Raw genomic sequence first — 13,205 nt, forward strand, 5'->3', positions numbered from 1 at the left:
GACGACCGATAGGATCCCAACAACGATAGCCCTTATGCTCATCACTGTAGCCTAAGAAGACACACTCAACAGACTGAGCGGTCAGTTTGGTGCGTTCGCGAGGGGCAAGAAGAACATAGCAAACACAACCAAACAAGCGAAGCATCGAATAGTCAGGAGAACGATCAAAAAGGCGCTCGAAAGGAACACCACCCTGTAGAGCAGCGGAAGGCTGTAGATTGATAAGATAGGTGGAGGTGGAGACGGCCTCAGCCCAAAAATGAGGCGGGAGAGAGGCAGCAATCATCAATGCACGAGCTGTCTCAAGAAGATGACGATGCTTTCGCTCAGCCACACCATTCTGAGCATGAGCACCAGGACAAGAGAATTGAGAGAGAGTTCCTTGCTCAGCAAGAACACCACGCAACATCTTAGAGATATACTCGCCAGCGGAGTCAGCACGAAAAACACGAATGGGTGAAGAGAACTGAGTATGAACCATGGCAGCAAAACGCTTATAAATAGACAACACCTCACTACGAGAAGTCATGAAATAAAGCCATGTGTAACGAGAGAAATCATCTATGAAAATAATATAGTATTTATGACCACCTTTCGAAGCGAAAGGAGCCGGACCCCATACATCAGAATGGACTAAATCGAAAGGACGCTTAGACACTGACTCACTATGTGAATATGGTAACTGAATCTGCTTGCTAAGACGACAACCCTGACACTCTAAAGAGACATCTCCTGAGACAGACCCCAGAAGACCTCGACGAACTAAAGACGACAACCGAGAACCACACAGATGACCAAGTCGATGATGCCACTGCTTGAAGGAACCAGTAACGGAGGCGACTGAAGCGGAGGAACTGGCGATAGTGGTGGCAGCGGAAGGAACATGAAGCCAGTCCAACTCCCAAAGACCCTGAGAATCACGACGGCGAGGGCCAGCCCCAACCAGAGTGTGCGTGCGACGGTCCTGGACAGAACAAGAGTCAACGTCAAGGATGACTCGACAACCAGAATCAGTAAGTTGACCAGCAGAAAACAAATTCATGGTAAGTCGAGGAACATGAGCAACATCAGGAACAGAATAAGAAGTGGTAAGATTGCCTCTACTAACGACAGAAAGTGGAGTACCATCAGCAGTGAGGACATGAACAGGAGAATCCAGCGATCGAAGAGAGGACAAAGTGGAAGAATGAGAAGACATATGAAAAGAAGCTCCAGAGTCCAGAACCCATGGGGATGTACCTGACTGTGTAGAGGGTGGTTGCTCAGTGCGGGAAGCATTAGTCATAGAACCAGCAGTACCCGTCGAGGAAGAACCTGAAGCCGCGAGCAGACGCTTAAGTCTCAGAATATCCTGCTCGGTCAAAGCAATGGCAGAAGCTGTCGAGGTAGATGACGAAGTCCCTGAAGATGATGATCGCGCCTTGCGCAGGTGTTTCCTCTTTGTGTAGCACTGGGACTCAATATGACCATCATTGTTGCAGTAGTCACAATGTGGACGGGGGCGACCTGAGCCTCCAGAAGGAGTGGGCAAGAGCAGCGGAGCACTCGAGCGAGAAGGGGTCGGTGCAGCAGGTGGCGTGAAAGGAGCCCAAGTAGCGAGCACAGAGGGAACCTCCAGCAAATTAGCACCACGTAAGCGAGTCTCAGCACGAATCTCAGAAAGTGCCTCCATGAGAGAAATACGGCCACGAGCAAACAACTGAGCACGCCGAGGCTCAAACTCCTTACGGAGCCGAGACAGGAACTCGTAGACGCGATGAAACTCCAAATTGGCCTGGACAGCCTGGCAACAGGGGCAAGTACGACAACCAGCACTGCGGAGAGAATCAAGCTGGCGCCAGATAGCAGAATTTTGTGCATAGAAGTCATCAACAGTAGAGTCACCCTGCTGAAGAGCATGCTCCTGACGGACCACAGAAAGGTATAAGGCATCACCAGAGGGCTCATAGCGCTGACGAAGACGGGTCCACATCTCAAAGACAGTAGGAAGACCCAGAAACTCAGAAGCAAACTGAGGCAGAACACTAGCAGTGAGAACAGCTACAGCACGAGCATCATCATCAAGCCACTGGGTGTAAACAGACAGAGCACCATGGTACGTCTGAAGAGCCTCCTCATAAGCCAAAACCCTCTCCTCATAAGCACGATTAGCAACCTCATCAGCAAGCTTAGCCGCATCCTTGGCGGCCTGATTAGCATCCGTCGGAAGAACCGGTGGAGTCGGCGGAGTAGGGGCCACTGGAGGAACCGGACGTGGCGGACAGCAGACCTCGCCAGAAAGAACACCCCAAAGACGGATGCCACGCATGTGAATGCGCATGAAGCCAGTGAACTGGGTGTAGTTAGTACCATCGAAGATCACCGGACAGCGAGGGACAACAACATAGCCCGATGCAGCAGACATTTTTTTTTGTATCAACAGAAGGCAGAGTCTCGATCTGCAGCAGCGGCGGGAGGCTCGATCAGTCCGTAGGAATCAGAAGACGAGCCTCGGAAGACAGAATCTCGATCTGGCCTCGAGCGAAAGACAGGGCGGGGCAGGCCGATCCAGTCGGGAGATAAAGGGGCAGGCCGATTCGAGCGGAGGACGAGTCGAAGCTGGTGTCGATCCGAGCGGAACGGGCGGGGCCTTCGATCGAGCGGAACAGGCGGGGGCCTCGATCGAGCGGAACAGGCGGGGGCCTCGATCGAGCGGAACGGGCGGGGCCCGATCCGAGCTCGAGTAGAAGTCGGGATTCTCGATCTGTAGAAGCGGGCGGGCGGGCAGAGGAGACCGGCTTCCTGTCGAGGCTTCCTGTCGACGAGCAGACGTGGGGAACCAGCGGCAGAGAGAGAAGCAGCCGCAACGCCGCGGGAGGATCAATCACACGAGTTGCGGCGTGTAAAAAATTGACCTAGCTCTAATACCATGTTAGGAATAAGCAACTTGTATTCCCATGAGGCCATAGGCCGATATATATACATGTACAGGTGTGGAACATATGCAGGAAACCCCTTATACAACGGGATAAATACAAAGCGGTACATGACTTATATTATAACTCTAACAAGTTACAGTCTACCAGCGCTTAATTAAGAATCAGTTCCACTCTACCAGCGCTTAATGAAGAATCAGTTACACTCTACCATCACTTTTCAGGGCCTTTGGCTTTTCACATGTCAGTAGTCAAAAGATCTTTGCCTTCTAATGCTCTTTTTCTCTCATTGTAGCTGTCATCATTCAAGCGAGACATACAAGAAATGGATAGTCTAATGTCTCTAGAAAACGACAGCTTAACAGAGGACCTTCTCCCTTCTAGGAATGCATTTTTGGTTCGTCAATCTCGGTACGGAATTTTTTTGTACATTAAAAAATCATTGAATTATCCACTTCCTTTTTATTTCCTGAACTGCAGAACATGCTGGCTATTTTATATTTTGTAATTAGGGAAATTAGCTCACTAACACCACAGATGGTGAAATTAGAGAAACAACACCATAAAGGAGCTCAGTTACTAAATGACACTGCGATCAGAGTTTATTATGAAAAATGACACTGCATAAAGCAAGTACTCTTTTGTAAGTTTCCCAAAAAATAAATACACTTGCCATTTCTTCCCTGATCAACTCCTGTCGCCACTACTAGCAGCCACTGCTGCTCATTCAGCCAGCATTGCCACTGCTTCGTCTAATTTCTGTCCCTGCAGTCTTCTTCATTGGCACGGTCATAGCTTCTCCAAGATCTCTGAAAGACTAGGAGGACATAAACTTTATTTCAGCTATAACGATGTTATTTTCTGCATTAAACAGTTATTGTGATGATATCTGGTAGTTGAGCCCATCTGCTCCAGTATTTCTTTAATTTCATCTGTTTGTGGTGTGCCTGTACTTTTGGTTCCTCTGTTTTGCTTACAGGCTACTGCTCGATCTGTCTCCCCTTTAAAGTGATCTTACTTCTCAGATTTGCTCGTTGTGGTTGCTCTGCTGGAACAGAAGTGTGTAGATTGTTCACATAAGATGTTGAGTACCAATAATATATTACAAACTATCGGTTTCGGGTTAAGATATCTGCTTACTAAACCAAAAACCCATGTTATGTAAATCTGCCCAGAAAAAAGTTGGCATTCATTCTGGCAGGTTTGTCGAGCTTGTGAAACAAGTTTTTGGAGCCTCCTGTATTTGAAGTACAATGCGAGAGAAACTGAGAATTGATGGCGAACAAGATCAAGAGAATCAAGATTAATTAAGTTGGGTTAGACACTAACAATTCCATTCTTATGTGCCCTTCAGTCCTTCACTCTCTTCTCCTACCCTGATTTGCCTTTCTTTTCGAGGTTGAATCCCCTGGCCTCTGCATTATTGTGATGCACACATCTATCTTTGCTGAAGTAGATGCAAGGCAACGAGACTAAAGTCATGAACAAGCAGAACATAACAAAGATAACTATGTCATAACAGTTGCAAGGTATGAATCTAACACCTATGATTTAGTCAACTTTGTCCACAACAACGCCTTCAAGAAGGGATAAATGCCCCAGAAAAAACACCCCCCGCGTCGCCCTCCTCTGGCGACACGGGGGGCGACTCCCCTCGAGCGCCGTCGGGCCTTCCCCCCCTTCTCGTCTCGCCGATGTCGGAGGCCCTCCGCCGGCGAAGCTCGGGCAGGCTCCAGTGAGGGTGGCGGTGGGGCCTCTCCCTGGGTGCCCTCCGTTCTTCTCCTCCCCTCCTCGCTGGGTGTGGCGGCTGCGCGGCGGCGCGCGCCCGATCTACGAGGTCTGGCGGCGGGGAGCAGCCGCGGTCCATGGCGGGCTGCTGGCTGCGGCCAGTGTCGTCATGGTGGCCCAGACACGTGGTGGGGTGGACGCGGTTGGCCGGGGCTAGCGGCCAGATCTAAGCGCCATGCGCGACAGCGGGGATGGCTGGTGGTGCCGCGGTGGCTGCGTTCGGCCGGTGCTCTGTGTTGCTTTGGCGGCGGGGCTGGCGGTCGGAGGTGCGGTCGGTGGTTGCTTGCTCTGTCGGACCTTAGGCTGGGTCTTGGCGAGCGGCGCGGGTTAGGGCAACGGCCCGACGTGGTGGTTGCTCTGGTCATGGGCTACGGCGGCGTGGGGAGGTATGGTGGCCTCTCTGCTGCTTGGTGTCTACACGACAGCTCAGCGGATCCGGCTGCTGCGACGGTTGGCTTCTCCGCCAGCGCTGGTTCGTTTGCAGGTGGACTGTTTCGGCCTTCAATCCTTCTCCTCGGCGCCGTGCGCTACTTTCGTCGAAGGGCCGGTCCTCTCCCAGCTGCGGTCCATCGCCCGTCTCGCGCCCAGTGTTGCAGAACCGAGCTAGTCCCGCGCCCGGCTGCAGGACCGAGGTTGTCTCGCGCGCGGTAGCAGGACCATGCTTGTCTTGCGCCCGGCTGCAGGACCGAGCTCATCTCGTGCTCGGCTGCAGGATCGTGCTCGTCTCACGGCCGGCTGCAGGGCCGTGCTCGTCTCGTGCCCGGTGCGGCAGGACGGGTCGATGGGGGCCAGTTTTGGCCGGCCTATTGGGTCTCGGCGTTCTAGGGGTGCAAAAGGCGGGGCCTTTCCGCTCGTCTCTTTGATTGGGGTAGCGGCGGGTCTCGAGTGTTGATGGTGTCCCATGCTTCCTTGGCCGTCTTCTTGGCGCCAAGGGTGAGCACCATCTCATGTGGGATAGAGCGCAAGATCGCCTCCATCGCCAACCGGTCCTCCTCGTACCCGACATCGCCGGTTTCCACGGCTTTCCACATATGCCGCACCTCCATGATGACTTCCATCAGGGTAGTTGGTCCGCGTGAGGAGAGGGAAGGAGGTACTGGACATGCCCACGTCTCGCACGGAGCGTGGCGCACCCAGCTCGCCTCCCGGCCTGCCTCGCAGCACGAGCGCGTTTGCCGCACGGGCCTCCTCAGCCGAGCTCTGCTCAACGGTCTTGGAGCCGTCGCCGGCGACGCCTTCTTTCGGCATATGCTTCGGCATATAACCTAAGGCTCTGATGCCAATTGTTAGCCCAACTACAGTCTAGCTAGCTCTCCCGCCGGGATCGAACTACAGACTAGTTAGTACCAGACTGAAGAGCAGAATATCTGGACGAGGATCACTAGCACGAACACTACCAAGCACACACACTCACATACTAGTGAGGAGACACGGTGGTACTACTAGTGGAAGCTGAATGATTTTGCTTCTGAACTGGCTTGATTACAAGTGAAGGAGCCGGGTCCTTTTATAGGCTGGGCTGGACGTGCACACAGCACGCCCACACTGAAATTCCTACATACTTGCATGTCACTTACGGGACTACTACCATAACCATGCAAAGCACCTTCCTAGCAACTACTAGCGTACTTGCTTGCACAGCTAAAGTCTACTTCTAGTCAAGTTCCTCAACGTTAAGGAAAACTACAGGAAATAACTAGGAAACTACCTAGTCATTGCACGCCAAGGAAGCTGTTGGTGCTGCATGCATGCAACCGAAGACCATGGTTGACTCAACACGGACTTGACTCTCTACCATCCAGAAGAAGCGCTCTATGACGATAACTCGAGGGCGAGTTCCAAACAACCAGGGGAGAATGATGAGGAACGATAGATGAGAGAAAAAGAAGAAGAGAGAAAAACACATGCCAGATCTGTTTGGGTACTTCTAGATACTTCCACTCTAGTGTAGTATTTCTTTTCTTTTCTTTTCTATCCTACCTACTGTTTTCCAGAGTCTTCTAGTTGTGAGTAGCTATGAGTAGAATAGCGAAACTTAAATAATATTTTCTAGAGTATCCCAGCTATAAGTAGAAGTATGTGAAGGCTTCCCAAAGCCCTATAAATAGAGGTCCTCACCTCTACTTTGAACTCAAGACTATGTACCCACTACCTATAATAGAACTTGTTGTTCTTATCTAAGATCTTGGAGTAGATCTTGTGCTCTAGGAGTTCTGGATTGAACTCTTGCTGCCATATAGGCCTACATTCGCCTCTAGAGCGATATCTAGCGCAGCACGTTGAAGTTGTTCCTTCAACACTTGTGCTGTACACATTGTAGCAGCAAGGTGGAGTTGCTCCTCCACAACATTTGTGCTGCTTCAGGTGCATCGATGCACGGTGCCCTCGCAGCGTGGTGTGTGCCGTCTTGGTTGCGGATGAGTGGGTGGCTCGACGCGTGGCGCTCTCGCGGTGGGGTGCGTGCACTGGGCACGGATGCTTGCCTTGGCGTCCTCATGGCAGCATGGATGAGTAAATGATAGAATAAGGGGAACGGCTATGGCTGGCACTGCCACCATAGCAGTCCTGGGAGAGGAGGGCGCAAAATCGTCTCCATGATTTTCAGATTAGGCGTTTTTTTCATCCTGTTGCTACCTCTTCTGTTTCATCCCTTTTCCTCTCCTACCTAGATAGTGCAATCCCATCTATTTGTACTGGTCATGTGTTACCTTATTGGCAGGTTTAGCAAGCCGAATGCAATTAGTGCCAAATGCAGTGATGACAATGAAGAAATGTTAATCACCCAAAGGGGAAACTAATGCCCGTGTACTATGTCATACATGTCCAAGTCAGCAGCTTTTGTAGGTGCTAAAACTACTTTCATGTCGGCAGTATAAGTTTGTAACTTACACAATTTTCTCTTTGATTCATCAAACCTTTTAATTGTGCTTCCTTCATTTTTATGGTCAATATACTTGTAGCCATACACATTTCGAAATGTATTAAATGGTAGTATGTTCTTGCCAAGCTGAATAACTTTTGCGATAGTTCTTTCTAACCACCCCTATTTATCTAGATTTACCATTTTATACTGTATTATCTTGCTAAAGAACTTCTTCTACTTCAGAACTGGCAGAAGGCATGCTAATGTATTACTAGGAGGTTCAGTTTTCAGAACATTCAGTATCAACTTCTTCACTTATGGCTTTCCGGTATTTTATTTTTTTCCTCGCTCAGTCCATGCTTTTCCTTTCGCATATTAATTGCAGTTCCCACTCTTATATTTGTTGGGGTATGCAATTCCTCACCCCTCACAAATGTGCAGAATAACATTGCCTGTGTTTCTACCAGGGCAAGAGCATGATTCATCCATGCGGCTATTAGCATGAGATAATATCCGTGCACGGTTGCCGCGGATAGTGGTCATGAGCTTTCTCACGCTAAGCACATGCACAGTGCAGCTGCCTGGAGATGACTTAGCAAAATAAACCTTTTTTCGTGCCATTTAGTGTCGCATGGCTGCTTGATTAGGCACTGGTGCTTAGCAACTGCTTATGCATATAACTAGCACAAATAATAAATAAGAAAATCATGCAAGAACATACAAAGAAGCATCGAACTGATGAAAGCTTACATAAGTGATTGATGATGTGGCTGTATACTTTCTCTTAAGCATCCACATATACGCATCTAGCATTGTACAGGCCCTTGGTTTCCGTTCATAAACTTCAAATATTGTTCAATAAGCATGATTCAGTAAATCAACTACAGACTTAGTTGTGGCTTACTAACCTCTCTAATATCAATTGCATGAGACACGTGTAAATTGGGAAGGTGCCCGTCGCCCGCGCTGCCTCCAGGGGGGCGGCTCGGGCGAACCCTATCCGCCGCCGCCCCCGACTCTCCTCTCCTCTCCCCGCCGCCGCCGGAGGAGGCTGGCGAGCGAAGCTCGCTTGGCTGACGGCGGTGGCGGGCTCGCCTCCGTTCCTCGCGAGGAGGCCTCCGGCTGCGGCGCGACGGCGCCCCTGGGCGTCCGACGGCGCGGCGGATGCGGGATACTGGGGCGGCGGCCCCAGGGGACTCCGGCGGTGGCTGTGCCGCCACGGCTGCAGGGGCAGCGTGGGGGGCGGCCTTGGCGGCTGGTGGCGACGGATCTCGGGCATCCGGCCCAGATCCGGTTTCCTCTGGGTGGTGTGGGCTCGGGCGCCGGCCGGCAGCCCCGAGCGGTGGTGGTTGCGCGCCTGGGTTGCTCCCTTCTCCGGCGTGGTTGAGGATGGTTGGTGGTGGTGGCGTGGTGCCGGCGATGCTCAAGGTTGGCTCTGTCCGACGGTCGGCGCGCCCGGCGGTGGGATTCCGGTAGGCTACGCGGCCTGCTGTGGATTCCGGATGCCGGAGCGGCGGCTCTGGGTGGTGGTCCGACGGGTCCGCCTCATACTTTGAGGACGGCCGGTCGTGGTCGCTGTTGGTGGAGGGGAGGCCGGGGGCGTCCGGTGTCACCTCTCTGCCACGTTGATGAGTGTCTCTCGCCTTCCTGTAGCGGTGAACTCACCCGGCAATCTGCTCCCTGGTCGTGGCTCCGGTGGTTTGGACTTTGTTCATGGACGGGGCGAAATCTCCGCACGGCTTGCCGATGCTGGCAGCGACGACGCCTGTGGGTGCCGTTTCCTTCTTGGGGCGCTGCCATGGTCCTGATCATGTCCCTCCTCGAGCGCCGGGGGAAACCCTTGTTCCGGCCCTCCGGAACAGGCGACGGTGGCGTCACGGCGTCGTTACCTTCATGAAGGCGCCGCCTTGGCTGCTCGCGGAGTCCTCGGAGCTAGAGTTTGGAGCGTCTTGCTTTTGGTGTGGGTTGCCCCTTGGGACGTGGGCCTCTAGGGCGCTATGTATGCCATCGCGGCGCATCCTGCGCGTCTTCTTCTTCAGGCCCGGCTAGGTTCTGACATCCACCAGCCGACTCTTCTAGGCACTAGTGGTGGGAGGTACGTTGATCTAGTTAGTTCTGTAGTTGTCAGTGTGGCTTGGATGTTGCTTGCAACGGTAGTGACGCGGCCTGTTTGCTCGGTGCCCCGTCTTCTTTGCTTTCTTGGCTAGGGATAGGGCAAGGCAAGTTCTCTCATTCTCGTCTGTAGTAGGTGTGGTTCTAATCTCAGGGATTAGCGTGATGTGTTTTTGCCTTTTGGCATTGTACTCAAACTGTGGATGGGTCTCTTTACCCTTTCTTCTATCAATATATGATACGCATGCTTGTGCGTATTCGAGAAAAAAAAGACACGTGTAAATTTCTTTTGCGGTGGTAGGTCATGCAGGATATGGGCTCAACTTTGCCTACTAAGGCCAAAACAGAATAATGAGCAGTTTATCAAATGATAGTACTCTTGGATGCAGTGATGGATATCCTTTCCAGTTATATTCTAACTTTTGTTTCTGAATTCAAGCAATTGTCATTTACTCATTGTGTCTGAGAGAAACCGAAAGAACAACTTATTCGAGATTACAATTGATGACTATTGCAGGTTTTGCTTCTTGCCCTTTCCTTATGGAGTTTCAATTTCACTAGTATTTGTGCTTTTGGTCTCCTTGCATACGTTGGATACATTTTGTATGCTTTCCCTTCCTTGTTCCAAATGCATCGGTTGAATGGGTCACTCCTAGTGTTTATCCTGTTTTGGGCAGTAAGCACATATGTCTTCAATGTGGCATTCACATTCTTCAACAAAAGATTTCAGAAGGTATCAGACTTAGCTATCCAAGTTCTATTGATTATTGAAGTTTGTGAATTTATTTTGGTCAATTTTGCAGGATACGATAATATGGGAGACTATTGGCCTATGGCATTATTCTATCCCTGGACTATTTCTACTCGCACAATTCTGCCTTGGTGTTTTTGTAGCACTTTGTAATCTTGTAAACAATTCTGTTTTTCACTACCTTACCTCTGAGGAGGGGCCATCGTCTAGTGATGATCACCTTATTGATGGTAAGTGAATTTGTCACTGTTAACATTTTCAGTTTACTTTTCCTTGCTGCCTGGTTTTCAATTGAGTAAAAAATATATTCTCTGTGAGATAATGTCTTAAATTGATGAAATGATTGGATATGCATGATGCATATTGTTGACATGGGCAATGATGAGCACTCAAAAGTAACTGCCACATCACACTGAAAAAGAAACCGCGACATCAAACTATGTACATTTCTTCTATTTTTGGTAAATAATAAAGACTAAATGGAATCCTGGCTGATTTTCTGGACTAGCCAAAACTGTACTGCTGGTTGAGCCCATGTCTCCTTGGTAAATAATTCTCCAGATGACTATTGGAGTACCCTCTCCCACAGTTCGAACTTTTGGTTGCGTTGGCTAGTGCATGAAGCTTAACATGGTATCAGGGCCTAAGGTCTTGAGTTCAAGTCCTGGCTTTCACAATTTATCCAAAAATTTCTGCTGCCCCCCTCCGTGTCCATGTATAGGCCTCTTGAGCCATACCTCTTGAGTCTATTCATGTGTTGACTTCCCGCTAAACACGTGAGAGGGGGTGTTGAGGTGTATATGTGTATTCCCTAGCCCTTTCCATCAGTTCGGACTTTTGGTTGCGTTTGCTACTGCACGAAGCTTAACATGCTATCCCTCTCCCATAGTTCGGACTTTTGGTTGCGTTGGCTAGCGCATGAAGCTTAACAAACACAAATACTGGTTAAAAGGAAATCGTCTAACCAAAATGAGGTGTCTAATATGGGAACTACTTATGCTAAATTAATGCTGTGGCAGACATTTCAGCCGTGGCTATGTGCTATCTCGCAGCAGCGCCATGGCTGGGGAAGGAAAGGGAACCTCTTAGGATTGTTAGGAAAAAAAGCTATACAGGAAAGCATATATGGTGTTAGTTGTGTGATTAGATGTTTGCCCCTTGGTAACAGATTATGATATCTGGTATTGTTTGTAGCTTTACTAGCGAGCTGTTAACACTTGTATCTATGCTCTAGTTAATGTCCAAGGGCCTGTTTGGTTGGTGGCTAACTTTGCCATAGTTTGCCACACTATTTTAGCCAAACTTGCATTAGCTTTGGTGCTCGAATTGTTAGCCACACTTCGGCTTGCTCAAGTGAATCTTGCCACACTTTTCTGTGTATGACATGTGGGGCTTATTTCTAACAAAAAGAATCTTGCCTTAGGTGTGGCTAGAGCCAAACACCCATCTAACTTGGTCAAACTTGCCTTACTTGAGGTATGGCAAGGTGTGGTTAGGAACCAAACAGCCCCTAAATATACTGAAACATAATAGTGTAAACGTTATGTATGGCAGATGAGTTCTCATATAGGTTTATATGTTATCGCAAATTGTTACACTGGAACCAGAGATCAATTCTCGAAGATGTTTGTTCGTATTTAAATCCAATTTGGAAACTTAACTGTTCACTGTCTGACAACCAGTGAAAACAATTAGGTACAAAAAGCTCCCTGCACGACTGTTCTGGCAAGGTTCCCTTTTGCAGTTGCTGTTTTGTTAAACAAGTGTTGTCTGGAGGTGCATGGGCACATAGTAATGAGTAAATGACCATACTTGTGGTTGTTAGAAGGCTACAGATTTTTCTTTAAGTTCGTAAATGGTAACATAGTGTTAACGTTTTTCATAATTTAATAACTTTATCATGTTTTTCACAATTTGATTCTTGATTTTTTGTTCGAAATAGATTACATCACAGTTCTGCTGTCTTATGTTTAATATTGCAATTAATTCTGATCTGTTCGAGGCCTATTTTTGCAGACAAGGAAGATGCAATGGTTTTGATTGTAGCAACGCTAGCATGGGGTCTACGCAAACTTTCACGTGCAATTACTTTAATGTTACTGTTTCTTCTTGTGATGAAACCTGGATTTATTCATGCTGTTTACAGTACGGTGCAATATCCTTCTCTGTGTTATCTTATCTAATTCTGAAGTTACTGTTATTTGTCCCATTGATTTCTGGATTTCAGTTTACCATCTTCTCTAGTACCCCAACCCCCACAGTCATTTGATGGATCTTATAAATCATTTTGTAGCATCTACATTTTATCTTTTTGCCTCAAGCTGAGCCATACCTAATGAGCATTACTTTTGTCTCAGTGTGCTTTTTCCTGGTGTTTCTGGTGAATCATTCAATCAATAAAAGACTACGCCAATTCTTAGTGTTATTTTGCGAGGTGCATTTTTCTATACTGTACATTCTTCAGCTTGATCTAGTCTCCAATGCTCTTGAGTGCAGTGGTCCACTTATGATGGAGGTATTCTCACAGTTAGGTGCGCACTCTATGTTTCATGTCTTTGCTTTTCTGTAAAGTTAACCTTGTTTCTTTGTTAAATCAATGACAACCCAGTGCTGAAGGTGTATTCTTAGGTGTTCAGGTTCTGCACAGCAAGGCAATGCACATTGTTATGGATGCACCTTATCTCTACTGCATAGCTCATGGGGTGTATATATATCACGTAAGACTTGGGGTACAAGGAAAGGAAACATAGCCTGATAGGACTCCTACACCTAATAC

General features: G+C 48.8%; 1 protein-coding gene across 3 annotated transcripts in view; it reads left to right on the forward strand.

Moving 5' to 3' along the window:
* Positions 1 to 13,205, forward strand: part of LOC123069753 (piezo-type mechanosensitive ion channel homolog) — a 45,017-nt gene that overhangs the window by 11,958 nt on the left and 19,854 nt on the right. For 2 of the 3 annotated variants that reach the window (XM_044492690.1, XM_044492691.1), the window contains exons 7-12: positions 3,211 to 3,326; positions 7,810 to 7,894; positions 10,196 to 10,411; positions 10,482 to 10,659; positions 12,446 to 12,574; positions 12,787 to 12,960. In XM_044492690.1, coding sequence (XP_044348625.1) covers positions 3,211 to 3,326; positions 7,810 to 7,894; positions 10,196 to 10,411; positions 10,482 to 10,659; positions 12,446 to 12,574; positions 12,787 to 12,960 — 898 coding nt within the window. Of the gene's footprint in view, positions 1 to 3,210; positions 3,327 to 7,422; positions 7,548 to 7,809; positions 7,895 to 10,195; positions 10,412 to 10,481; positions 10,660 to 12,445; positions 12,575 to 12,786; positions 12,961 to 13,205 lie in introns of those variants that run through there. The other variant, XM_044492692.1, reaches the window with a different exon arrangement.

Source organism: Triticum aestivum, chromosome 3B (genome assembly GCF_018294505.1).
Source record: "Triticum aestivum cultivar Chinese Spring chromosome 3B, IWGSC CS RefSeq v2.1, whole genome shotgun sequence".
NCBI classification, from domain to species: domain Eukaryota; kingdom Viridiplantae; phylum Streptophyta; class Magnoliopsida; order Poales; family Poaceae; genus Triticum; species Triticum aestivum.